Source organism: Neopelma chrysocephalum, unplaced genomic scaffold, assembly GCF_003984885.1.
Source record: "Neopelma chrysocephalum unplaced genomic scaffold, ASM398488v2 Primary Assembly neopelma1_81, whole genome shotgun sequence".
Taxonomy (NCBI): domain Eukaryota; kingdom Metazoa; phylum Chordata; class Aves; order Passeriformes; family Pipridae; genus Neopelma; species Neopelma chrysocephalum.
In genome coordinates this window covers 4258548-4286227 of record NW_020897743.1, presented here as the reverse complement: position 1 = coordinate 4286227, position 27680 = coordinate 4258548, and the positions used below count along the sequence as shown (strand labels likewise).

At 55.4% G+C, this 27680-nt stretch overlaps 1 protein-coding gene across 6 annotated transcripts in view; it reads left to right on the top strand.

The window, feature by feature from the left end:
- DLG3 (discs large MAGUK scaffold protein 3) overlaps positions 1–27680 on the top strand; it is a 57499-nt gene that overhangs the window by 3448 nt on the left and 26371 nt on the right. For 4 of the 6 annotated variants that reach the window (XM_027690451.1, XM_027690450.1, XM_027690448.1 and 1 more), the window contains exons 2-10: positions 11098–11151; positions 18863–18913; positions 21680–21804; positions 22275–22444; positions 22810–22946; positions 23263–23407; positions 23542–23701; positions 26961–27117; positions 27471–27573. In XM_027690451.1, coding sequence (XP_027546252.1) covers positions 11098–11151; positions 18863–18913; positions 21680–21804; positions 22275–22444; positions 22810–22946; positions 23263–23407; positions 23542–23701; positions 26961–27117; positions 27471–27573 — 1102 coding nt within the window. The remainder of the gene's footprint in view (positions 1–11097; positions 11152–18862; positions 18914–21679; positions 21805–22274; positions 22445–22809; positions 22947–23262; positions 23408–23541; positions 23702–26960; positions 27118–27470; positions 27574–27680) is intronic. The other 2 variants (XM_027690452.1, XM_027690449.1) reach the window with 1 other exon arrangement.

The window sequence follows — 27680 nt, the reverse complement described above, 5'->3', positions numbered from 1 at the left end:
TCCTGGCTTTGGGGGAGGAATGGCAGCGTGATCCAGGGAAGCATCCCTGATGCACAGCACTAGAGGAGCAGGCTGCTCAAACCACTCCTCTCACACAGCGAACGCCCACAGCCTCTCAGGAGAGGGGTGCTCAGCTGCCTGGCCATGCCCAAGCCCCTTCTCTGGCACTGCTCTGTGTGCTGAGGGCCTGGAAGTGACCAATGCTTTTCCCTTCCTCAGGGAATGTCCAGCTCTATGTCTTAGTTCACTCCAAGGTCCCTGGTGCTGGGCATAGTGACCAGAATGAGGCCCCCCATGAGAATCCCAAGGGTCTCACCAGCGTATTCATGTGCATTTGGGGTGTCTGAGGAAGGGGCCAGGGGCAGTGCAGTTCCCTGGCATGTGACTGGGAAGTCCCCTCTGCCCCCAGGGCTGCCCCAGGTTTGCTGGCCCGTCTTGGCCAGAAATGTGAAGTCCTGCTGCCCCCTCTCTCTGTGGTCCCTTTCTCCCTCTTGGGGGGTCAGGAGGATGCAGAGGGGAGTTAGAGCAGCATTACAATGAGTCTCTTACCACCTCCAAGTGCCCAGAGCGTGCCAGGCTTGTGTGGCCCCCACCCCTGGCAGAGGTGCTCCATGGCCAGGCAGGTGGAGGAGTGGGACAGGTCTTCCCTGCCTGTCTTTGGCAGGGAGTGTTTCACTGATGTTCACTGGTGGGTTTCGATGCACAAACATTGCTTGTTATGTTCCTCCCGTGCCCTGGGAAATTACCAGCAGTAGGTGGGCACAGGGCAGCACATCTTGGCGGGAGCACCAGCCCTCTCTGAGCCCTTGGGTGCTGTTGGATTTGAGTCTCTTGTCTCTTGGGACCTGGGTGGCAGAGGGGAAAGAGCCTTGGAGAAGCCATGGGGGTTCAGGCTTGGATTCTGAGTGACGAGCAGGTATAGCTGGAAGAACAGAGGGAGAGCACCAAGAGGGCAGGCGGGAAGCCAAATGCAGGTTGTTTTGTGGGAAATGGCTGAAGCCCCAGATGTTCCCTGGGGAGGTGCGAGGGAGGGTGAGAGGAACAGGGTGCCGGGGACACGGAGGCAGTGGAGGTGGTGAGGTTGGCAGGGTGATGTTGCTATGGCTACTCCCGTGCTATTCATAGAAGAAATTAGCTAAATCTTTGCACTGAAACGTGGAGGAGGAGAGAGGAGGAAGGCGTTCTCCGTGTTTGGAGGGAAGGAGAGAAGCCAAAACAGGAAGGGGGTGAAGTTTTCCTTCTTTGCTCTGTGCCTGCACTGTGGAGGGGCATTTCAGGGGAGCACCGCTGCCTGAGCTGCCCTGCACTGGCAGGACACGGGAGGATGCAGGAAAAGAAGAGCTGTCCCACGGGAAAGCCACCCCGCAGAGCTTCCACACAGAGCCCCGCATGGCAGGATGAGTTCTGTATCGTGCCAGGAGCACAGGAGACATCCTTTTAATTAAAGACAGCCAATCTGTGAAAGGTATTTTTGGCAACCTAAATGTAGATGCAACTGTAGTGAAACTTGCCCTTCGCGTCTGGCTCCGTTGCTGAACACAGTGCTCGTCTGATCCCAACCCCATCCACCTCCTCAGCCTCTGCTCTGTGGTCACTGGTGGTCCCCCTGTCCTCCTTCCACCTCCAGAATCTCTTCTAGCACATCCTCCCGCCAGCCGGAGTCCCAGAGAGTCTTCCCTCTCCAACACTTCTCATCACACTCCACTCCCTCGTGAGAGTTTGATTCCCCTTCCAAAGACCTGTTTGTCACCTCCTCACTGACGATGTGTAAATCTGCGTGTCTGTTCCTAATATATCCCCCTCCATCTGATTTCACCTCTCAGCTTGTTTCTTGGGCATCTCCATCTGGTGATCCTGCCGTCATCACCCAGTTGAGTTGCTATAACCAGGTACTGAGCTGCTCTCCTTCCCCCAAACCCAGCCTCGCACCCACCCTCGGCCCCTTGCCCCACGGACCTGGGAAGCAGCTGATGTTTGTGATGGTCTTGATGTTCCTGTCCTCCCCCCCAGCTGGAATCAAGGCCTGGATAATGCTTTATAAGGTCATCCCCCTTCCCTGTGCCTCTCCTGGGGAAACTTATGCTTTAACACACAGATGATGAGTGAGCCTGTTCCCCTCACCCATCCTGGAGCATCCCATGTCCTGCTGCCGCCCTGGGCTGGGCTGAGGAAGGTCAGATGTTCTCAGTGCTCCTTCACAAAACATATCGAGTTCATTTAGGAGTGGACAGCTGAGGACATTTGTCTCCTTAGTTTATTTATTCACCTGTAAGACTTTTCCACCTTTCTTTGAGCATATGAATCCCTTGGACAGGGGCTGTGCACTTTTCTTGTTGCCTATCCTGTTAATACAGCGAGGGATAACATTGGAATTAGAGAAGTGAGTTGAAGGACTGAGCTTAGCTCCTCTCCAGCTGGATTACCAACTGCTGCCTGCCAGCCAGCCCGGATGCACAGACCACAGCCCTAGAGCTGCACCCTGCTGCTGGTTTTGGGGTGTTGAGCTGCTGGAGGGACCCCCGGAACATCACAGGGAGAGGTGTTGGAGCTGCTGTTCGAACTGGCTGTAGTAGAGATGTAGCTGCTGCTGCTGCAAAGGCAGCATCTGAAGCCACATAGGTGGGAGATACCCCATCAATGCAACATGTGGAAGAAGAGGAAGGTACTTGCCAAAAATGGGAGGATGTGGCCCTGCCACACTGCTGGAGAAGGAGGAGGAGAAAGAGGCAGGGAGTGGATTGGTGAGGCATCCAGGGCCGAGCACGGGCAGGTTTCAGCAGGGATGTCTGTGACATAGAGGAAGTTCTCCTCATGAAGAACCTGGCGGTGGCTGGAAGGCCTTCAGCTTCCACCATAGTAGCATCTGCTGTCATCCCTGCTGAAGGGATGTCCCGTGCCTCCATGGCTGCACTTTCTACCTGGCTCTTCCACCATGATTTTGGGCATTACACGATTGGGACCTGCCTGAGCCCAGTCCTGGCCAGTGCCAGGGATTGAGCTGGGATCTGCTGGCCATCCTCAGGGTGTACTCAAGGGTGGAGGGTCCCATGGGGGGTTGTATGAGAGGGAAACCCAGGGGATGGCCATACCAGAGGTCCAGTCCCTGGATGTGGAGGAGGGTGAGAGGTGGAAGTGAAGCAAAAACTGTCACTGTCCCTGGAGGGTTGCCGTGTTCGGGTAAGCCCCTCAGCACGTCGTGTGCTATTAAGGGAGGAGAGAAGCTTCCGCTCCTTCCATAGCTGTGAATGCTCATTTAGAGGGAGGAAGTCATTAAGACTAATCAGGCCGTAATCAGGGCTGTGGCTGTGTGCCGGGCACCCGCTGCGCACAGCTCCGTGCAGGATGCTCTCCAAGGGGACCCTGGTCTCTGGGTCCCAGGGGACAGCAGCTCCTGCACTGGTCTGTGCTGGGGCACGAGGACCTCCGTGTGGTTGGGGTGTGGGGGGCTCTGCCTACTGCCCCAAACCCCAGGTGATGGCAGGAGGGACAGCGCGCCTGTGGCTCAGCACTGCAGTTGTGATTCAGGAATGGGTGTAGCCCTTGCTGTGAGGTTGTGCCAGCGCTGTGGGTGCAGTGGGCTGTGTTAATGCTCGCAGCTGGTTTTAACACATGTAAAGATGGGATGATGTAGGGAGCCCTCAAGGGCCCTCGTTGCAAATCCAGCAATATGCTATGAGCGTGTATCAGGGACTTGGAGATGAAAACTTTTAATACAGCGTTTAACAAGTTCAGAATACCTGAATCTGAAATGAACTTCACAGTTTAGTCTGCAGAGCTCACTTGGATGGGGCTTGCTGAAGAACTGCTCAGAGGGTGTAATTATTTTTGGGAACATGTGGCGCTTCAGAGCACACCAGACCAGGCCTTAGATACCTTCTTGTCACCTTTGTATTAACTGGAATTTAGATTGAAGCTCTGCTAGTGGATCTTGGTTTGTTTTTTTCCCACAGAAACATGTTTCTTAATACTTGTTAACTAGGTGTGCGCTGGAACTTACTGAAGAGAACAGGATATTTGAATTCCAGGAGCCAAAGAAATCTTTATATAATCACTGTCCCTTGTTCACTCTTTTTTCCCCCTATACATATGTATTTTGCTGAGAGGAAGATAAAAGCATTTGGCTCTTTCAGAGAATAACAACTCTTCCTGTGAAAAAAGGAATCAAGTCAATTTTATGTGGTACCGCCAGGTCAGAGGGAAGCTACTGAAGCCCAGCACCTCTGCAAATTGGGTCACTTATTTTAGAGGGCTGAGCCTGGAACAGGATGTCTAACTTTCAAGTATGAACATGCTGGCCTTAATGGTTTCTAAATGGAAACTGAGACTCCACAGAGCTTCTGTTTGGGAAGCTTTCTTCCTTCCCTGCTGAGTGAAGGCTTTTTCCAGTCCCTATTTAAGCTTACTCTTTAAAAAAAAAAAAAAAAAGGCACTAAAACAAAGATTAAACCCTCAGTAGCTGCTTGTGTTCGCATTACACTTTGGGCACTTCAGTGGCTTTGCCAAAGATCCTTGTGACCAGGGACCTTTCAAGTCCCCCGTTCCCCGTTTCCGGATGGCTGGGGTGCTTTGAGCCCGTGCCGAGGTGCAGCCACGGGGCAGGGGCTCTGCTGCCACAGCCCCAGAGCCTGCTCGTGCCACCAAAAGCGTCCCAGCTCAGATGTCTCCCAGAGGCAGCCTGGAGAGGAGGGCTGATCTTGCTTGCAGGCCACCCACACTGGCTGGGAGCCGAGCACAGGGGCATGGGCAGCAGCCGGTGCCATGGTAGACGGGAGTGACACAGAGGGTTCTGGGCACCCACAAGCTCCACAGTCAGCCCCATCATCATTTCCTACATGGTTGATGCCACATTTTAAGCTGTGCAGAAGGAGGGCAGGGCCAGGCTCAGCCTGTTGCTCCCCTTCGTGCAGGCACGCTGTCAGGCCATGTGTGCCTGCCCCTGCCCAAGCCATGTCAGCCAGCAAGTTCCTCTTGCCGGGGGTGAGAAAAAGTGCAGAGAGACTTAGTTTATCCAGCCCAGTTAAAGCAAAGGGAGACTCATCTCTGACCAAGAAATTCTTCAGCCTCCAGAAGTTTCTGTTTTTCTTTTGCTCCCTTTCCCTGTCCTAGCCTCTGGGAACCCTGAGGGATCAGCTCTCCCTCAGGGCTCTGCAGCCCCCTGAATCTCCCAAGCACCCTCAGCTCTGGACACCAGGTAAAGCTCATGAAAGCAAAGAGAGATGAGCACAGGGATGTGTGAGAATGGGACCAGCCCTGGCAGCAGTGTGGTACCTCTCCCCTTGGGAAGGGAAGGGATAGAAAGGTCAAAGCATGGATTTGGTATTGAGATGTAGGAAAAGCCCTACATCTCAGGGGCCAACTGGGAGCCAGGCTTCAGTTTGGGAAGGGAAGTGCCATGCATCGGTTTTTGACAGAAGGTCTGCGACGTGGCTTCCCTGAGCACAGCCAGGTGAAAGCCAAGGGGGTCGTTGAGGGTCCAAGAGCAGCCTAGAGAGATGGTGCCAGCACCTCTCTGCTCCATGCACCTGCCCTCTGGCAGGAGCAGAGCTGGGACTCATCTCCCTTGCCTCAGGCACAGGGAGCCTCAGAGTGGGTTTCTGTCCAGCATTGACCTCAGACATACCCACAGGTTGCTCAGGTGCATTGGGAGCTCCATGTGGGGCTCTGGGTTGGTGCGGGCGGTGGCCCCAGCATTGGGAAAACCAGCATGTGTGGGAAGGGCAGGGAAGTCTGGCACAAAGCAGATGAGCATGTCAATGCTCATCAGGGTGAGCGGCGCCGAGCGCGGGCTCCCTGTGTGTGCTGTGCTGGCAGGACCTGAGCTTGTTCCTGTGAAATTAATTCATTATCTTGGTGCAAACCTGCTCCTCACAGCAGCAGGAGCTTGCTGGTGCCTGAGCATCCTGCAGCCGACCCCGCTGCTGCAGCAACATCACACCACTCCTCGGCATCCCAGAGCTGGTACCTGCACATTCACAGCTAGCACCCGGCACGGTGGGGTCCTGAGACACAGCAGCTGCTTCCAGAGCTGTAAATACACAGCTTTCTCTGTGGTTTAACACTCTTAAAAAAGAAATCTAAGCAGATGGAGCTGTACTACAAGCAGCTCAGTGTCCACCCTGATTAGATGCTTCTGTTGGGCATCTCCCCACTTGTGGCCTTTGCCCCTGAGAGCTTTTAAAAGGATGTAAAGACTAAATTTCACTTATCTCTAGAGCCATTTCCTTCTGAGTGCTACTGTTATACCTCAGATGGTATGAAACAAAGCGTATTAAAAGACAGATTGACTTTTCAGTCTGATCTAATCTGGGGAATTTGCAGAAATAAAGGAGTTAAGTTAGTACTTTGCTTCTCATGCACTAACCCAGTGTCAGTAATAGTCACTCTGTCCTGCACATTCCTTCCTGCATAACACATTGGGCACACCAGCCTCCAGCAGAGACCAGCTCTGTGTGTTAGGCCTGGTATTTGTCAGCTCTGGTGGCTCCTGTTTGAGTCCTGTTGCTGGTTAAGGTGGAAATGGGTTTATATGTGGGCACAATCCAGTTGCTGTTGGCCTGGGACATCTGTAGCACATGTATTTTGCCTGGAGGAGACACGTAATTCCTGACCTCTGTGGACTGGCCCCCCATACTGGCTCTGTGGAGGATGTGAAGCTATGGCAAAGCTTTGGATTTTCAGTTCTGGAGAGATTATCTTGAACTTTCAGTTCAGAGTCTCCCTGCTCAGCTCCTGTGTGCCAGCTCTGAGAGCAGTCCCTGGGGAAATGCCAGAGGGCAGGACTCAGTCCTCAGCAGCAGGCTAGTGGACCTCCTCCATTTGCATGTAGTTGCAGCTTTCCTTTGGCTTGAAAGTTTTAAAAAATCATCATGTTTTGCAATTCCTACCTTTGGGCTTGAAAGTTTTAAAAAATCATCATGTTTTGCAATTCCTACCTTTGTCCCAGCAGACAGCAGCAACAGAAACTGAGGTGAAGGGTGTTACCTATAGACATTTGGGGCTTGGCTGACCCCAGGTGGCTGTGTTAGTGTCCCTGAGCTGCCAAGACCAGTCACTCATTGGAAATACAGCCCACAGGGCAGCAGACCCTCTCAGATGACTACCCAGAGGGGATAACTAAAGGTGTTTCTGAAAGACTGCAGTGGTATTGCTCAAACCTGTGGGGTGGGAGACATCCCTTCTGCCCTGCATGCAGACCCACAGCCTCCTCCTGGCTTTAACCACGGAGGCAGCTGCCCCAAACAGGCTCAAGGCTCTCCCAGGGCCTCTGCAGGGAGCCAGGCCCTTGCTGGGGACTGCATGGAGCAGGTTGCTGCTCCCTCCATCAGCACCTGGGCTGTGGCTGCCACCAGGACTGTTGTGTAGAGCTTGGTGAATGCAAAGCTCTGCTTCTGTCAGCACCTGTGAGACCAGAAAGCTCTTGAATCCTGACCTTCAAACTTCATCCTCCTTCACCCCTGTTCCCCTTGACTCCTGTTGCTGCCCAGATTTTCCCAACAGCTGTCCTCTGCCTCGCTGGCTTTGTGCCTAGATCAATCTCTCTGCCCTGCATGTGCATCTGTGCAGTGACCCCACTCATTCCCCGAGGTCCTGGAGTCCCCGCAGCCTCCATCCCCTGAGACCCAGGATCTGTGCAGCCCCTTGTGCCTCTGTCTGATGGAGGGAGTTCCGGGCACCTCCAGCCCTGCTGGGTTTGGTGATCCTGCTGCCATGGAGTGAGCACTGCAGGGTTTGGACCTCTTCTCTTTCCATTTGTAAACCCCCCAAGCACAAACAGGGCTTGGTAAATAATAGTGTGATGAAGGGGTTTAGATGGAAGAGATCTGACAGCCCCCATTGAATGTGATCTGAACGCACAGCCCTGTTCCTTCTCCTCGCTGCATGCAGCAGCCCCCTGCTCCTTAGGGCATAAATTACTTACCATTCCCTATAGAATTGAGGGCATGGTTAATTCACCAGCACGTTCCTGCTGCCCAGCAAAAAATTATGAGGCTTTCTCTCCTCCCCTGGCTAGCAGAGCTGCTCGGTACATCTGCCTGCCTGGCGGAGGGAGGCAGAAGCTTTTTATTGTCAGGTCCTCTGCTTATTTCTTAGTCTTAGGTCTTGTCTGACTCTTCAGTAGAACTGGCAAGGTGCAAATGTTGGAACGTTTGCAAGTGGAAGGCAGAACTAATGTCCGAACACCTTTCTTGTAGTAGCTGGAATAGCCGTCCGCAGGAGGCAAATGGAGATTTCCTGATCTGAGTTCTTCCTGACCACGTGTGACTTCGTTTTAGAGCAACCACTCACATTCGGTATCTCCTGGGTCCCATCTGGAGCCTGAGTGGGAAATTGTGCTCCTAGCAGTATTTTGAGATGTAAAAAATCACTAGTGTGGAATGGCTGCGAAGGATGCTCAGTGCGCAGGGAGCAGGCTAAACAAAATATGTCCTTAGGGCTCACCACTGTGTGAGCGAGGCAATGTGATGTGTGATTTTTGGGCTATTATTAATTCAACAAAGAGAGCAGTGGGGCTCAGTGGAGGACTTGGGCTGGACCTGCAAAAGCCTCTGTAACAATATGATACACAGCACTTCTCCCTGGGAGACATCCAAAGCCTCATTTGTGGAGCTGAATTCTTGTTATAAATCATGGGGCACGTGACGGGCTACATTCATTTAGGCTGCCTCTTCTGCATCCTTCCTGGAAGCTCATTTAATAAGAGCTGGCCTCTGGATGCTCGAACCTTGATGTGCCACCGTTTGTTAATTGCTGGCAGTAGAAGAGCTGCTTTTTGCCTTAAAATGTGGAATCCCTTCCTAGAATTGCACTTGGGACTAATAAAAGCCTGTGCCAGGTTTAATATATTCTATCTCACAAATTATCTGGATTAAATACAAGGACTGTATACTGCCAGAGAGGGGATATTCCCATTTTAACATTGCTTCTGGGCCTTGGAGATCCCAAGACACTGAACCTGAAAATTGTGATTCTCTTATGTGTGGAGGAGGGGTTTGGCAGCAGTGCTTGGAAGTGGTCATGTTTGGCTGAGTTAGAGATTTAATTGCCATAAAAACTATGATTTTGTAACCAATAGTTACAGCTGCAGGAAAGATCAGAAAGCATCTGAATAAATCAAATTAACTACCTCCTGCTCCATCTATATGAGAGCAGAACCTTTCAGGACAGGATTTAAAACACAGTCTGGTTGACCCTTAGCTCTCCCACCTACAAATTGAGGAGAGTGAATAGTCTAGAAATACGATCAACTAAAACAGGAGATAGAAGGGACTGCTGTGATGGGTTATGAGGAGGCTGGTCTCAGATAGGGATGGGGATGGGTAAATGCAGAGGAGGGCAATAAGGAGGTAACCAGCTCCTGTGAAAATATCCTGGACTCACAGAGGCCTTTGGGCTGTGCAGTCCAACACCCCTTTAATGGGCAGACAGTGGGCCCCGTTAATTGCTGCACTAGCCCACACCTTGACTCGTTGGCTCCTGACTCTGATGTTCCTGATGCCCTCAGGCAGACGGTTCACTTCATCTCCCCTTGTAACTCACATCTCTTTGCGTGTCTCACTCTGGCTGTTGCTCTCCTCACGAGCCTTGGGATGATGTGGCGAGTCCCGACTCACGCCTGACCTTCCAGATTTCCCACCACTCTCCGTTGCGTGCCGGCGAGGAACGTCAGCCTTGAGAGTTTGAGTTTCTCGCTTTTGGCCGATCCTCCCTCACGCTCCCTGTCAAGAGACAAACGCCTCCCCAGCTGCCTCGCTCCTCGCTCCGGGGCAGGGGCTGCGGCTCCGCGGAGCCCCGCGCCTTCAGCAGCCGGCGGCGCTGGACAGCTCCCTCCAGCCGCCCCCCTCCCTCCGGCCCACCAGCCTGGCCCTACAATCGCCCCCCCCCCGTCCCGTGCCGTCCCTCCGGTCACTCCTGTCCATCCTCCGGCCGCCCTCGTCCCTATTCTCCGACCGTTCTGTCTCTCCTTCAGCCCCCCCATCCCGACCCTGCAGTCACATCCCTCCTTCAGCCACCGCGGCTCTCCAGCCGCGCCCTCCTCCGTGCCGTCCCGTCTCGTCCCTCCGGCCACCCTTGGTCCTCCTCCGGCCTCCCCCGTCCCGGATCTCGGCCGTCCCGTCCTGTCCCTCCGGCCTCTTTGGCCATCCCGCCGCGTCCTGTCCCGTCCCGTCCCCGATCTCCGGCCACCATGTCCCCGATCTCCGACCGACCTCTCCCGTCCCTTCTCCGGCCGCCCGCGTCCCTGATCTCCAGTCATCCCATCCCCTCCTGTCCCGTCCCTCCTCCGACCACCACGTCCCCGATCTCCGGCCGTCCCCTCCTGTCCCTCCTCTGGCCGCCCCCATCCCTCCGGCCGCCGGCGCTGCAGCTTCCCCGGTCCCCTTTCTCCCGGGAGACCCTCCCTGCCGCCCTGCCCTCTCCTGCCCGAGCTGCCCTCTGCGAGCGTCTGTTCTGCGATGTGCAGCGAGCCGAGGGGCAGAGGGCAGCCCAGGAGGAGGGGTCTGGAGAGAGGTTCATAGGGAGCCCTGCAAGAGAGGGGGATGTGTGTGGTGCTGTGGGGGACGAGCCGAGGCTGCCAAGCAGAGGGTTTTCCCCAGGACTAACGAGGATGTTGGACCAAATGCTGTCACCTCTCCCAGGACATGGTGTCCCTGTGCTTTGAAGGGGGCAGCAGCTGTTGGAAGGTGCTTGAAGGTCTGATCTGCTGGCAATATATCCCTCTCTCAGAAGGACTTTTTTCCCTACTCCTCCTACTTCCTATCCCCTCAGTAGCGTGAATTTCGAGTAAATTTTGGTTCTGGTGGGATTCTGGCACAAGGCTGGGAGAGTTTCCAGTCTCCACTGTCTCCTTCCCAGCAGCCAAGGCTATGGGGTCTTTGGGACACACCAGGCCTGAGGAGGGGACCGATGCCCAGAGCCATGCTGTGACCCTGCTCCTGCCCCAGGGCTCCCGGGCACCTGAAGGAGGGCTGAGGAGAGCCCTTCCTCTCTGCTGCCTGGCCTGGATTGCCTGTGCTGGCATGGCCAGGGGAGAGGCAGAGCACCACGAAGGGCTGGGTTCATCGCTCAGCTTGGTGACATCCCACTTTTGTCTCCTCACAGGCCAACCCCGCTCCCATTATCGTGAACACAGACTCGCTGGAACAAGGGCTCTCTGTAAGTCTCCCGGTTTCGTTTTGCTTCCTTTGATCAAGTGGTGCATTTTCCCTGCTCAACAATGCAGGAAAGACTTTTCCAGCCCAAGGAGGCCCTGGTGAGGCGGCAGAGGAGCCTGATACCTGCACCACGTCCCCACAGCACATCCCACCCCCAAACCTTGCTGGGACTGGGTGACACTGTGCAGAACCAGGGCTGGCAGCAAGCAATGCTGGAGACTCCAAGCACACTGAGGGTACAAGGCAGAAGGCCTTGGCAGAAGAACTGCTGGGCTGGGTACATTCAGGGTTAATCATACAGTCATTTCCTCCACCTCCCATGCAGGTTGGCTGGGAGGCTCTGCTGGGGCATCCCTTACCTTCCCGCACTGCCTCAGCCTCCTTAGGCAGCCCCAGCCCCTCAGGAGGGATGCAGGGCTCTCTGGGTGCTTTCTGGCATCGCACTCACCAGTCCTCAAGGCAGCAGGACCCATCAGATGCTGCTCCTCTCCCAGTGAAGGCTGCCAGCAGCTGAGCAGTGCTTGGTGCCTGTGTTTGCAGCCACAGTGCATTTGGCACTCTTGGCATAGTGTAAAGATAATCTTTCTCAGTTTGTTGCAGGGTTTGCACACTGTTGCATCCCTTCCCAGAACATTTGGAAATCATTTGTGCTGGGGGGATGGAGGGAGGAGGGTGGCCAGGAGGGTGGCCAGCATGGGTTTCTGGCCAGCAGCACTGGCTCCACGCTTGTGGGGTGCTCCCCTTTTCTTTTGCCCAGAGGGAGCCCAGTTAACAGCTTGACAGGGCTGAGTGCTTTGCATCTGGTTTTCTTCTGGGACGTGAAACTTCAGCTGCCTTCCACATTAATGAAGAGGCACCAGGACTCAGAGCTGGGGTGGATTTGTCTTTGGAGTCATGGTAGAGGGCTGCAGGTGACTTCTGGGAGTTGAATCTTCCCCATAGAGAACTGCAGATCTCAACCCACAGCCTGTGGTGGCATCAGCACACATTAGAGCTGGGCTGGGCTGGTTGGGCAGGGCTACAGAAAGGAAGGGAAGCCTGGCTGAGACCTCTACAACCCTGGCTGTGTGGTTTAATTATGTATGAATCGAAGCCACCAGGCACTGGGAAGGAAGGCAATGGTGCATCTCTCAGCACAGAGGCCCTGGGTCCCACAGCCTTGTATGAATGTGGCAGAAGAGAGTTACTGTCCCCAAGGGTTACCATCCCCAAAGGCATGGCAAGACAGGGTGTTTGTGGGTCAGAGGTTCTTTCAGTGTGCTGGGCTCCCTGGCTGCAGGACAGGGCCATGTTGCATCCTCCTGTCTGCACTCACCCATTCTGGTGCTGTTCTACAGGGAACTGGAAAAAGGGCGATGTCTCCTGGAGGGGAGGGACACACCACAAAGCAAGTGAGGGGTGCGCTGTGAGCAGGGCAGGGAGCTATTCCTGAATGGAAAGTCTGCTTTCACATCTGTTTTTGTACCCTCCCTCAGTACAAAACATTGGAGGAACATTGCCTGTTCCCTTTGCAGGCACCAGCACCACATCCCTCACCAGTGCCAGTCCCTCCTCCCTGCCTGTGTGCCCAAGGGCAGTGACAGGTGAGCCCAAGGGCCAAGGACAGTCTCTGTCACCCCAGGCAGGTTCCCAAGCCCTGCAGAAGCCAGCAGCAGAGTGCCCACCTGTGGGGCAGCAGACACCTCCTTCTACGGCAGTGGACTCCACTTTCCTGCCCTCCTGGCTGCCTCCCTCTACTCCAGCTCATTAACTCATATCCTTCCCTCTCCCTCCACCTCCATATCCCTGTCCATACCTTCTTTCTGCTACAGCTCTTTCTTGCTGTGCTGGATGGGAGCTCCCTTCCTGCAGCCCCTGGGGTGGGTTTGACCATGTTTCAGGGGGTGCTCTGCAGCCCTGACAGGCACCAGCACCACCCTGGGGATGGCAGTCACTGATCCCATCCATCCAGCTGCAGCAGCACATGCCAGGAGGGACTGTCCTGCAGGGGCCAAAAGGCCAGCAGATTGTGGCTGTCATTTTCTGGGCAGAGTGGGGACCACCAGCTCTGTACCCAGGTGTGTGCCTGGGGTGCCTGGAGGAGCCTGTGCCCGGGGCAGGGAAGACACCTCACTTTGATTCCTTTCAGTCTCCAGCCTGGAAACCCTCTTACCTTCTACTTCATGTTATACCAGAAGAGAAATGAGCCCTGCTCCATCTTTTCCTTCTCTTGAGTGTTGGATTCCTCAGGCTCCATAGAAAACACCCCCTCAAAACCTCAGCAGTTTACAAGGTCAGCAAAGGAGCCACACCAGGAGCTTGCTGCAAAATCCAAAATGCCAAATCAGTGAGCGTGTTTTCTCACAAACCCAAAAGCTGAAGCCTGTTGGTACAGTGTGTATTTGGAAGGGTTAAAGTCACATCTTCCAGTCTTTAATTACTTAACTATTCAATGCTTTCTGTAATGATAAACAGATGGATATAGTCTAGTTCCTTCCTGTTCTAGCTCCATTGATTGCATTGGACTAGCTGCTGGGCTGGATTTGGCCCCGACTGTTTATCAAGAGGTCTGTTCTGTATTTCAATGTCCCTGTCCTCCCACTTCCATCCCCAAGAGCGCCAGCAGCACCATAGCACTGGGGTGACTGGGGCTCAGCTCTGTTGCCTGTGGCTTATACAAAGCCCAGCACCCCCACAGTGTAAAAACACAAATAAACCATTATAAAATGCCTGCAGTATTAAAAGCATCCTTTGAAGGATAAGGCTGGGTGCCTGGGGAGATCACCCATGCCAGCCCCAAGGTCATTGCTCACATTTTCCACCCTGTATTTTGCCCAGCAGGTCCATAGCAGGAAGATGGAGAATTGGAAACAGAATTCCCATGGCAGATGGGGTCTCTGCATTTCAGAGCAGCCTATCTAAAGCTGAAACAACTTCTTGCTTCCAGGCAGTCCCAAAGTGAGCAGGGAAGGTCGCTCCAAAGCCCTTGAGGAGTTGGTGGTTTCAGAGTCTGGGTCCTTGGAGTCTCCTTTGGTGCTTCATTGCCAAGGAATGAGGTGCCATCACCTCCTCAGTTTCTAAAAGCCAGGTGTGAGGAAGCAAAGAGCTTCCCAGGCCTGATCCCAGCCCATGAGCACCACAGGAGCCCAAGGCTCTGCCATCAATTAACACAGAGGCAGCCTTCTTGTGCCAGGAGTCAACAGTGCTGACTCTGCTGTTGGGGTCCCCAGCCATGGTCTCTGCAGGGTGGGGAACAGCAGAGATGGCCACCATGCTCCAGTACCATTGAGCAGGGCAAACTTGCTATTAAGCCTGAAAAAACAGAAAAAAATCAAAACTAAACTGCCACCCTCATGCTTTGGTCCCAAGTGCTGGTGGCGGCACATCCCACTGCCAGTTCCTGCAGACAGTGTGGCTGCACAGTCCTCCCAGCTGTTGCAAACCCCTTCCCTCTGCCCAGGTTCAGCAGGTTGGTCCTCACAGCCCTCTGGCAAAAGGCTGACCAGAAATAGGGCGTTTAGGGCATTTATATACTCTGTGCACAAGGCCAGCACCGTGGGCAATGCACACCAGGGGCTGAAGCCAGGGGTTAGCTGGAAGCAAATCAGTAGGTCTCGGTGCTGTGGCAGGACATGTGGATGCAGGGAGGTGAAGGGAGGGAGCTCTTGACCTATTTTCCCTGGGCCCCCCGCCATGTGCAGGCAGGGAGAGCTCTCCCTCGCCAGTGATGCCGGTGCCTGCGCCAGCAGGGACATGTCCATTGCTCCTGCTGCTCCCCTTTCCTCTTTCTGGAGCTGGCGTGGGGCATCGCCAGATGCCCTCCACCCCCAGGTCTGCCTTGCACCACCAAGGGCTGGCTCTCCAGCCTTTGGACCCTCTTCATTAAGTTGATACACATCTGCTCCACCAGCAGGTCCCAGTGTCTGTCCCCATGGCATCCCTAACCACAGGGTATGGGCTAGATCCTGCTCTGAAACGGGGCAGTGTCACCCTTCCTGCAGGTTGTTTTCTCCTGCAGCCTGGTGGGCTATTCGGATTGCATTTGAGGAACCCCATCTCAGTCTTCTAAATTTGGCCTTCTTTTTTATTTCAAAAACAAGCGAACGCCACCACCACCCCACCTCCCCAAAAAAAAAAGCCAAAAGAAAAGAACCAGAAAACCCACCCCCAAATCCTGACTCTCTAGCAAATTGCAGAGCGTGTTCCACGTGCGCTGTTGCGGTGTTGGCCGGCGGAGCCTGCAGACAGCTTGCAGTAGCTCTGGAAGGTGTGTGCTCTTCTGTTTATCAAATGAGTGTTAACTCTGCAGCCTTCTGTTGATGATCTAAATGCCGTCATCGGTAACTATTTCCCTGCTGCTCAAAACATGACGGGGAAGTGAAGGCCAGCAAAGGCGCCTCTTCCTGAGCCCTCAGGTGGGCTTGTTGCATGGGAAGGGCTTGGAAAAAAATACCATTACTCTTTTCCATGAGGAATCAAGTGATTCTTCAGATCAGAATAGGCAGGGAACAGCTAATTACCTGTTTACCCTCTGACACCCCTGTCAGCTCTGCAGGTGCTACATGAGGAGAGGAGAGCAGGGTGGAGTGTGCTCTCCCTGCCTGGGGGTGATCGAGCCAGGCATCTTCCCACCGAACCCATAGCACTGAGTCGGCCCCAAACAGGAGCTGGGGAGGAGCACAGGGCACTGGCAAAAGACAGGAGGAACAGCCTGTGGCAGAGCCAGGCCATGGCAGCTCCAGTGGGTGTCATGGGGAGGTTTTTGCCGTCAGCGAGTGACTGGTATTTGATTTTCCGACACTGGAACGTTTGCTTTGTTGGCTCGTTCCCTTGGTTACATGGTATATATTAAGTTCTTCATTTGGTTTCCTTATACAATTAGCTGGCATTCCGTTGCGTGGATTTTGGAAACACAATCAGAGCTGAAACTTCGCGGTCAGGCCTGGCTGACCCCAGCGTGCCTGGCCAGAGCAGGCTGCTCCCAGCAGACACCACTTTGAGCGAGCGCCAACACCGCTGGCTGTCAGGGAGCAGTGCAAAACACTGCTCAGCATTGGCAGCCCTGAGGTTTGGGGACTAGGGATGCCCCCAGCCCCCCTGCCTGGCAGCGGGGTGCCTGACGGGGTTGAGTGCTGGGGTGTCTGTGCACCCCGGGCGCCTGCCAGCTCGCGCGCTGCTGGCTCTCGCCACGACTCACAGATTGTCAGAGTTTTCTGCAGATCCCCATCCTGTAGGGATGTGTACACTGTTCCTCTGAGGCCGTGGGTGTGCATATGGCTGGCTGTGTGGCAACTGTGCTGAATGCCAAAGCAGAGAGGACAATGTGTGTAGTAGCAAAGGGTGCCAGGAATCTGAGTCGCTGGAAAGCTGGAGAGAGGCGACGCCGCGCCCCACGCACCGGGACACCAACTGCAGAGATGAGCTGAGCCCGAGGGCTGCGCTGAGAGAGGCTGTGAGGGCGGCACGGGCCAGTGAGCCGGCTGCACTTAGGATTAGTCAGTAAGGCAGGACGAGAGGAGGGAAAGGCAACTCATGCAGGAGGGGGAACCTGTGGCAAGGGAAGTGATGCCCCTCTGCCCTCAGGAGCACAGCCCAGGGCAGCACAGTGGCAGAAGGTGGCACTGGCCATGTGTCCCTGTCCCTCTGAGGCTGTCAGGGATCCTGCTCTGGTTCAATCCCGTCACTTCCGGTGCTTTTCTGCCTAGGGATCCTTCTTTAAGAGGACTAAAGCCTTTCCCAATGTGCTAGAAGGATCTGAACATTCTGCTGTTGGGGTATCTGAATGTCCCAGCTCTGAACTCTGCCCTGAAATCTTCCCATGGCTGAGAGGCACCAGGCACAGAGCACATCCAAAAAGGGACAACCCTCTCAACCTTTGTTCCCTGGAGCCTCCATCCCATCTCTCTGCTCTGGACTCTCCCCAACCTCATCCTTGAAGCGCAGTACCCACAACAGGGTGTGGGATTTCTTTGGCCTCCCAGGACAGGGGATGAGGGGATGAGGCACAGCCCCATCCCAGATCCTGGCCTGCAGAATGCTCCTCCACCCGGACCCCTGATTACTGCCAGCCAGAAAAACTCCTGCCTGCTGAGTCTGGGGTTCCATCACCTCTGCCTGGTCAATCAGAACTGACTGTGCCCTGTCACCTGTTTCCTGGAGTGACTCAAATTATAAGAGTGAGTTCAGTCCCCTCCAAAAAAACTATGAGTCAGCAGCGTGCCCTGGCAGCCAAAAAGCACCATGTCCTGGGGTGCTTCAGGATCAGCATCACCGGCCTGGTGAGGGAGGGGATTGTCTCACTCTGCTCTGCACTGGGGCAGCCTCACCTCGAGTGCTGGGGGCAGTTTTGGGCACCACAATATAAGAAGGATATAAAGCTATTAGAGGGCATCCAGAGGACTGCTACAAAGGTGGTGAAGGGTCTAGAGGGGAAGCCATGTGAGGAAAGGATGAGGTCACCTGGCTTGTTCAGCCAGAGGAGGAGACTAAGGACAGATCTCATCGGGACCTGTGGCTTCCTCACGAGGGGAAGCCGAGGGGCAGCACCGATCTCTGCTCTCTGCTGACCAGTGACAGGACCCAAGCCTGAGGCTGTGTCAGAGGAGGTTTAGGTTGAATCTCAGGAAAAGGTTCTTCTCCCAGATGGTGGTCGGGCACTGAACAGACTCCCCAGGGCAGTCAGTGGGCACGGCCCTAAGGCTGCCAGAGCTCAAGAAGTATTTGGACAACACTCTCAGGCCCATGGTGGGATTGTTGAGGCTGTTCTGTGCAGGGCCAGGATTTGGATTCAATGACCCTTGTGGTTCCCTTCCAACTCAGAATATTCTATGAAAACTGTTGCTGTTGAGTGTAACAGCTCTGGATGCTCCAATAGCCAATTGCTTTGCAAATCTTGTTAAATTTTGGACGTTAGCAGCTGTTTATGATCTGATCCTGGTGACGTGGAATGAACCTGCTGCCTTGTTTTCCTGTGTATTGCTGGTTATGAGAAAAATGGATTTCTTTTTTACTGTACATTTACCATTTTAGAGCCTACAGTTGCATCCCTTTTGTTTGTATCCATTATGTTTCCAAGAGCTCTGCTTTAACACTCTGAGTATGGGAGACCTTGAAGCGTGGGGGTCAGTATGGTGATCAGCACTGAGACAGGCTACACCATTTTTGCATATAAGGGCAGCACGATGTTTTCACCTCTCGCTGTGCCCCACTCTCACACCTTGTTTCCTTTGCACCCAGCTAATTTCGTAGAATGAATTATTCTGAATTTTCCGTTAATACAATCATGCTACTAAAAGATTTTAAAAATATAAGCTGCTAAAGGTGTTTATTATGTTATTATGTACAGACATTTTTTTTCTTTTAAATGGACCGACCCCCTCTCTTCCTTTCCTCCAGCAGTGAATTCCTGAGGTTAATTATATGCTGCGTAACAAAGGTGTTATTTCCTTTTGTGCCTTCAGTTGAGTTCCTTTTCACAGCTGAAGAAATGAGCTGGGAGAATAAAGGCTTTGCACTGAAGTGCATTAAAGTCAGTGGGCTTTGGCTCATGCCCAGGAAGAAAAGCAGCACATGGTTTAATTCCAGGGCAGGCTCAAGCAGTTGCATTTAAGGTTTTTTCAGCGGTGATGGTGCAGCTTTTTGGTTGGATTCTTCATATTCAGCTGTCAGAGGGGAAAAAATGAATTCCCCAAAGACCAGCACATAGTCGTAACACGCTGTCTCCCTCTCTCCAGATGAATGGCAGTGATGGGATGTTCAAATATGAGGAGATCGTCTTGGAAAGGGTAAGTACTCTTTACTCACCCGCCAGCAGCTTTTGCTGCCTCTTCCCACTCACCCACCCACGAGCACAGCCAGCCCCCCAGGCATCCCTGCACCAGCTGATGGGGAGGGGTTGGTCGCTGCTCCCTGCTCTCTCTGGAGGCTTTTGCAGGTGTCGCACTTGCTTTGCCTGCCTGGCCCCTGCAGCACGGGCAGAGGTGGGCTTGCTGCTCCCCTCTCCCCCTGCAGACCCCTCCAGAAGGCAGGGAGGAGGGCTTCTCCCTTGCCTCCCTCTCTCACACCCCCACCCACACAAACCATCAGTGCAGTGGGGGAGGCTCTTTGTCATTGCCTTTGCCAGAAAACGGAGGTGCAGGGAGCTCTGCTTGTGCTGGCACTCAGGTAGGTGCACCCCACAGCTGGGCACAGGGGACGGATGCCACCCCGCCACCAGACTCCCCACTGCTGTGGGGTACACAGCCTTGGGATGCTAAGCTGCAAGAACAGGTTTTTTAGTAAAACAAACCACAATGGGAGAAGTTTCTGCTGAAGCCTTTTCTTTGTTGGCAACACAGAGGTGATGGCGTGCACCACACCATCCGCTGCTAAACTCAGCTCCCCCCACGTGTGGGGTTTATCCAGGGGCTAGCCAACACCACAGAGGGCAGGGAGGGCTTTCCCTTGGTGCCCAGGAAGTGGGTGGGATGGAGAGATGGAGAGGGAGTGGGAAAAGCAGGCCCAAGGTTTACTCCAAGAGACAGGCACAGCCCTGCTGACGGGATGGCTGGGGTGGGAGGCTGCCCACGGAGCTCCATGGCACACCTTGCCTCCTCCTCAGAGCCGTGCCAGCCTCGCCGCGCGGCCAGCATTGCAGGGGGAGACGCATCGCTCATTATTCTGTTCCTCTCTGCCTTTAGTCATCTCCCTCCTTCCCTTGGCTCTGCATCACGGAGGTGGGTGGACGGAAGGTTATCTGGGGCTGCCGCCTCACCCACCGCTTCCCCGGCATGCCTGATGAAACCAGCCCAGGGGATCCTTCCTTTTTGGGCTAAGCAATTCTTGCTCCGGGCCCAAGGCAGAGGCAAAAGCCTCGTTTTCAGGGATTCTTCAGAGCATCCTCTGTCCTCAGGGCTGAGGGAACATGGGGAGAGCTGGTAGGACCACACAGAGAGGCCCCCATTGATGCCCCACACTCATTGATGCCCTCGTTTTAAAGCCCTGGGCAGCAATTTCCTCTCCAACAGCATGAGAAAATTTCAGTGATTAGCAACCAGGGTCAGCATGGACCACACTCAGGTCCTTTTGCTTCAGCTTGTCCCCAGTGGGATCCAACAACCCTTTCTTAATGCAAGAGAAGCACCCTGGTGCCTGCAGGTGAGGCTGTCCCCTTGCTGGGAAGTTTGGCTTCTAGAGTTGACCTCAGTGTATCCCAAAATTGCTGGTCTGTCACTGTTATTAATCCTTGTCTTTGTTGTAAATACAAGGGTAAATGCAGCAGCATTTTGGGGGCAATAATTGAGGAAACACCATCTGCACAGGGACATGGCTTTGGGTTTACCCACCATACATGTGTCCTCAGCAGTAACTACCCCTGTGTCTGCATCAACCCTGATGCCAGATAAGAAATCCCTTGAACTGCATTTTGAGGTTTATCAAAATAATGTTCATATTGTGAGAGCAGAGACCTCTGCATCACTGCAGGAGCTGATGCTGGGACCAGATTGCTGGGGAGAAGTGCAAGCCCCAGCTGGCTGTTGGTGCTAAATGATCCCAGGGAGCCTGAGCTCCAGTGTGGCCCTCCTGGCCACAGCTCCCCTGGAAGGGCAGAGCGCCCCATCATCTAACACCAAGCACTGAGGCTGTGGGCAGCCAGGGGCGTGCTTGGCCTGAGCCCACTTGTGTATGAGAAGCAGGCATGATAGTATGTGACTAAGTGTCAGCTCTTCCGCATGAGAAAACAAGACTAGGAGCCATCTGATTTTCAAGGCAGAGCAAAAAAAGCAGGAATTGTCCACTTGCATCAAGCACGGATCTGGAAGCAATGCCTGTGAGTGTGTCACTAATGAGGATCCTGCAAGTGGGAGAGGCAGCAAAGGGCCACAGTCACTCACTCCTGAGATGTTGCGGGAATGGGTTGGAGATGAGCTGTGGCCTCTGCATTCCCCCCAGGCATACTTCAGCAGGAGAAGCTCAAGTGATGCTCCAAGCACGTGTGTGAGGAAGAGGAGGCGTAACTGGAGACCCCACTCCATCCTGATAGCCACCTCCACCCAATCCTGCAAATTTTGGCACCAGCATCACTGGTCCCCCAGCTTGGCTCTGTGCCAGGGCTACATCCCAGGGGTGTAGGGAGGCAGGGGTGGGATGCTGGTGACTGGCACAATCCCCACTGGTCTGTGTGGCTGCGGCGTCAGTGTCTCCTCCTGGGGAGCAGCCAGCGAGGGGAGGTTTTCTCTGCCAAGGACCACCTCCTCTTCCCCCAGCTCCCCGCCTGCCTCAGAGTCTCTCCGTGGAGACGCGGTGGTGAGGGAGGTCCTCGGCGGCTCCCACTCTCCCACTCCATCTGTTCAGCGCTCCACGGTGCTGCGCCGAGCGCTCGGCTGATGAACGCTGACCTCTCCTCCAGCCGCGCATCCCTCTGCCCCCTGGGCCAGCCACCCTGGGGTGGGACGGATGCTCTCGGGGCTCCCGTGCCCCAGACAGTCCCGCAGCTGAGGGGAACCATTCCGGGAGGGCCGGCAGCGAGTGGTTGCCCATGGGGGAAAGACGCAGCGTTTGATTTCCCGCAGGGTAACTCCGGGCTCGGCTTCAGCATAGCAGGAGGAATCGACAACCCCCATGTTCCGGATGACCCAGGTATCTTCATCACCAAGATCATCCCCGGGGGAGCGGCAGCCATGGATGGCCGTCTAGGGTGAGTACAGGGCTGGGGGAGCAGCTCCATCAGGGTGTCACCCAGGATCTCAGCACAGACCCTCTAGTCCCCTTCCCTGCCATGGGCCCTGGCCCCCTCATGTCTCTTCCCCACAGCTAGATCCTCTCAGTACAGGGATGCCCCTTGGTCCTGGCCACCAGCCTCCTGTCTGCAGCCACCCCTCCTCCCTTCCCTGTGCAAGGTTCCTGCTCCCATCCTTCCAGCCACAGCCCAGGGCAGGGTCCAGCCTTTCCTCTCATATCCCATCTCCACCAGGGCTACACCATGAGGACCAGCCCCACTGGCTCCTGCTTTGGGAGGGACCATGCTCTCACCCCAGCAGGGCAGGATCTGGCCAGCTTGAGCAGCTTTCCTTTGTGTGTCTGGAGGAGGGTGGCAGATGTAACCGGAGGAGGGTGGCACGGTCTGGTGGTTCCCCAGGAGAGCTCAGGGCCACACTGTGCCCACAGGGTGAACGACTGCGTGCTGCGGGTGAATGACGTGGACGTCTCCGAGGTCGTGCACAGCAAAGCTGTGGAGGCCCTGAAGGAAGCGGGCCCCGTGGTGCGGCTCGTGGTGCGGCGCCGGCAGCCCCCGCCAGAGACCATCATGGAGGTTAACCTGATGAAGGGCCCCAAAGGTGAGCCCCTCACTCTGCTTGCTCGACTGGGGTGCCTCCCAGGAGGGTATGGGGTGACCCCTCGGTGTGAGATGCCAGGAGATGCAGGGCAGCATCGTGGGGCATGTGGGATGCAAGGTGGCACTGCCACAGTGCAGGATGCTGCAGGGTGGCCCAGCAGTGTGGGATGCTGTGGGGCACAGGGTATGGGAAAGACCCACAGTGCAGTGAGTGGTGGCTGGGCTGGCTCCAGGCAGCTGCAGGGTGGCCCATTGCCTGCTGGGTTTGGGACAGGGTGAGAAGTCCAGCGAGGCAGAGGGGCCGTGTGCCAGCCTGGGATTCTGTCCATCTGTGTGTCCCTCACCTGCCTTCTCACTCCTCCTCAGGCCTGGGGTTCAGCATTGCAGGGGGCATTGGGAACCAGCACATCCCTGGCGACAACAGCATCTACATCACCAAGATCATCGAGGGAGGTGCTGCCCAAAAGGACGGGCGCCTGCAGATCGGGGACCGGCTGCTTGCGGTAAGCCCCGTGGCCACAGCCAGCCATGAGGTGAAGCTGGGCAGGCTCCACCAGGCTGCAGTGTTGATCCTGAGCTCCAACACCCCTCCTGTCAGCAGCCTCATGCCCCTTCCTTGGGGTCCCCGCTGGGATGGTGCTGTGGGAGGGGCAGGAGCAATACTGGCTGCAGGCAGGAGGGCCAAACCCAAGGAGATGGGACCCCGCCTTTGGAGATACTGCAGCACCTACCCTGTGAAAAACTGCTCCCCTCCCGCAGAACTGCATTGGTCCCTGCCCTTCTGCTCAGCCATCTCACCCAGCCCTTTCCCTCCGGCAGGTGAATAACACAAACCTGCAGGACGTGCGGCACGAGGAGGCAGTGGCTGCCCTGAAGAACACCTCTGACATGGTGTACCTGAAAGTGGCCAAGCCTGGCAACATCCACCTCAACGACATGTACGCGCCCCCCGACTACGCCAGCAGTACGTACGCACTGGGCTGGGCATGGGGGCTGGGGGGCACGGAGTGTGCCGGGGGGGCAAGAAATGCTGGGCTGGTCTGCATGTCCTCATTGCGCGTGGATTTCTGCTCCTGATGACCTTCTCCTCCCCTGCAGCCTTCTCAGCCTTGGCTGACAACCACATAAGCCATAACTCCAGTCTGGGCTACCTGGGCAGCGTTGAGAGCAAGCCTGCCTATCCCGTCCCAACCCAGGTGACTCCGTCCCGATACTCGCCTATTCCTCGGCATATGATTGGAGACGATGACTTCACCAGGTGAGTACTAGGCATGAGCATCCCCTTATCCCTGATGCTTCTCCTTTCCTCTCTTTCCCTCTGTGGTGGCTTGACCTCATCCCCACTGCCATTGCAGAGCCTCAGCCAAAAGCCTGTAGGTGCATGGTGCAAAGCTTTAGGCCCCCATAATGTGCTTTGTGCTCACCCGCCTGCTGTGTCAATCCCTGGCTCACTGCATCCACTCCCTCTCCGTTCCCCCTCCTGCTCTTTCACAAGCTTTACCCATCTGCATTTCTGCTTAGTTCTCCTGCTTGTTTTACAATACCTGGAATACAAAGTGTCCCCTGCCCTTACGGTGCCAGCAGTGCCACGGGCTCCCAGGATGTCCCTAAGTGGAGCTGTACTAGGGATGAAGGACTGGGGGGAGCAAAGCCGTCCAAACAAGTGTGGGTCCTCCTCCAACACTCCTTGAGACTGACATCCCAAACCACCTGCATACAGGTACCATTTCAACAGCTGCCAGCCCCCGGCTTGCCAGCCCCCTGCCCAGCCCTGCCACAACCCCCTTTGCCCCACTAGAATCATTTATGCAGGTTTGTTTCCAGAACCCAGGAAATAAAGAGGAGCACAAAGAAGACATTGCTCTGAGCCTAAATGTGGTATAAAATTTCTTCAAAGCCTCAAGCTGAGAATGAGAGAGCGAGATCTGGCAGGTCCTGCTCTGCTTGCCCAGGCTTACAGCTTTCACTCTGCTTGTCGCAGCCTCGGGGCCAGTGTTGAGCCTGCTCTGGATTTGGTATCCCCAGGGCCACGACTGTAGGCTTAGGCTGTATTCTAAGGACCAACACTCGAGTTAGGCTTAGGGCTGGCTCTGCATCTGGAACAAAGTCTCAGGCTGGTTTTGGGGTTGTGTTCACAGTGGAAGATAGCTTTGTCTGGGATTCTCCCATTCTGCACGTCAGTGGTGGATGCTGGAGTGAGAGACCATGACTTTCCATCTGCTGTCAGGTCTGCTGTTCTCCTGGAGAGTGGCTGCACTCATCTTTGTCACAGGGATTTCTCTTTTCTCAGTGCTCAGCCACGGCTAGGTGCCTTTGCACGCCATGACCTGTGCAGCACTGGCTTCCACACCCCATCCACACACCATCTCTCCCATATGGTCTTGGCACCAATAATCCCAGTTCTACAGCCTGTTTCTGGTGCTGCATCTTCACCAGGTGTAGCAACTCCTGTGCTGTCAGGGCACTAGGGGATGATGCCACAGGCAGGAGCAGTGCTTTCTGCCATTACATTGCACTGCAGAAGCACTGAGTCCCAGCACTTGGAAAACACACCAGGGACACTGATCCCATCAGGAATGTCCCTTCTTACATGGGCCAGCATTCTTATTTGTAGGTTAGAGAGTGGAGAGAACAGCCCAGCCTAGGCTGGACACAGCCAGTGGCAATGGCACAGTGATGTCTATGCAGTGGCTTGGCAGTGACAATGGCACAGTGATGGTTTGGCAGTGGCACAGTGGTGGCTCCCTGTGGCTTGGCAGTGGCAATGGCATAGCGATGGCTCGGCAGTAGCCCCGGTGCAGCACGTGCCGGTGGCCACTAGAGGATGGTGCTGCCTTGTGGAGGGCCACACTGCAGACGGGCTTGCACCACTGGGCCACCGTGCCCAGCCACAGCCCCCTGCTCCCCAGTAGATTCACAGCCTGTGGTGGGCTCAGCACCTTCCTCATCCACCCCCGGACAGTGCTGAAAGCCTCTTGTGCATCACTGACCCCGCAGGACACCTTCATCACTGAGGGTCTGTTGGCTGTGAGGTACCTGTCTGAGGCTTCATTTCCTCTGTTCGTTCCTGTAATATCTCTCTACCTTCCATCAAAGTGTCTAGTCCTCATGGGTGCTGGATGTGCTTCCCCTCAGACTGAATTCGGGTGGTGGTTCCTGCACATTGCTTGGGCAGCAGCAAAACCCAAGGGACAGAGCAGGTTCATCTCCTGGTTGGAAGCAGGGTTTGCAGACCCAGAAATCTGACCTAGTTCTTCCCCTGGAAGAACTCTAGCCCTAGGGACAGCTTTGCTGCAGAGGGACTGATAGCTGCAGCCCTCCCTGACCCCTTCAAAATGCCCCTGAGCCAAGCATTGTTGGCTTCTTGAGGATGTGGGGATGTGGGATTGAGCATCTTTTGACCCCAATGGCATCTCCATGGTGTTTCCCTGGTCCTGGTGCATCCCAGCCCCTTGCTATGGTCCAGCTGAGTCCTGAGCCCTGCTTGGCTCAGACCTCAAATGCATCCAAAGGCCATAAAGATAAAGCGAGTACTTTCTGAAAGTCCCAAGGCAGATTTAGCCTCTGTCCCATCCAAAATGCACAGGTGGAGTTAGGACTCTGCCATGCCTCTGCATTTGAAAGCAAGGGGCTGCAGTGATGCAGTACATGTGGAGCTGCAGGCATGGGGAGCCTGGTGCTCCCCTGAGTCGTGACTGTGCTGCCAACGCCTGCAGGGGCAGGAAGGAGTTAAGCCTGCAGGGACTAGCAGAGCAAAGGCTTCGTCCTTTCAGCACTTCCAGAAAAAACCCTGTGTATGGGTGGGGAAGCCACTGGCCCAGCAGCTGTTGGGAGGCAGAGAGACAGGCATTGTGGGGCAGTCATTGCACAGAGCATTCTGAACGTTCCTGCCCCTCGTGCCTCCCAGCAGTGCTGCCAGCAGAGCCTGCCACACCTCCGTGTTCACCATCAATGCCTCATCATCCATGTCCTACAGGGGACAGCCAGCTCTGTCCCCTTCCAGACAGCAGCGAGGAGCAAGTGTGACCAGAGACAGGGGACCGGGATGCTGTGCCTGGTGGGAGGCACAGGGACAGAGAGGAGCAGCTGGGGGAGTTGGGAGAGTTGGGCTGTGCTCACTCCAGAGTCTGGGCAGGGCAGGAGCTCACCAAGACCTCAAAAGGCATCCTGCACTTCTGTCTATCCATTTCCTGCTCCTATTGCTCCTTATGAGATTGCCTGGAGCTAAGTGATAATTCAGCCCATTAGGACTCCCCTACAGGGAAGGATGGTGGGAGACTTTTCCTGGGGTGCTGGCACATGTTCCTGGAGATAAATCCTGACACTTGCATCCATTAAAGCACCAAAACCTTCCCCCATCTGCCCAAGTGATGGCAGTGATGCTTCAGCCTGGCCCGAGGGGCTGAAGAAGACTCCAGCCCCACCCATATGCTGGGAAGCCTGGACACAGACAAGCCTGTCACCAGCTTTGCTGCTCCTCACCCTGATGTCTCCCTGTCCCTTATCTGTCCTTTCAGGGAGCCTCGGAAAATCATCCTGCACAAAGGCTCCACTGGCCTGGGCTTCAACATTGTTGGAGGGGAAGACGGTGAGGGGATCTTTGTGTCCTTCATCCTGGCTGGAGGCCCTGCTGACCTCAGCGGGGAGCTGCGGAGGGGAGATCGCATCCTCTCGGTGAGTAGGTGGGGCACCCACTGCCCTGCCATGGCCTCCCCCAGCCCCGGGAGGACACCTGTTCCCTGCCACCCCAGCCAGACGCGGCTCGATGGGATGCACCCCCAGTGCGGGTGTGGACATGGCTGCGGTGGGGGGCAGCCCTGATGGCCGGGAGGGCCGCGGGCAGGTACCGGGGATGTCGGTACTAGAGATGTCGGTACTGGAAGTGCCAGTAGTGGGGCACGGTGGCAGGGTGATGAGGCACTGAGAGTGTGGGTACCATGGCTACCGGTACAGGAGCGGGGCAGCGAGACACAAGGCACACCCCGCCGGTCCGGTCCCGTCCAGCGGAGCCGCTCTGTTCCCCGCAGGTGAACGGCGTGAACCTCCGCAACGCCACCCACGAGCAGGCGGCGGCGGCGCTGAAGCGGGCGGGGCAGACGGTGACCATCATCGCGCAGTACCGGCCCGAAGGTACCGCCACGGGGAAACCGGGAACCGGGAACCGGGAACCGAGACTGGAGCGGGGCGGGGCGGGGAGGGGCGGGGCGTCCAGATGAAGGGGCGGGGCATGTAGATCA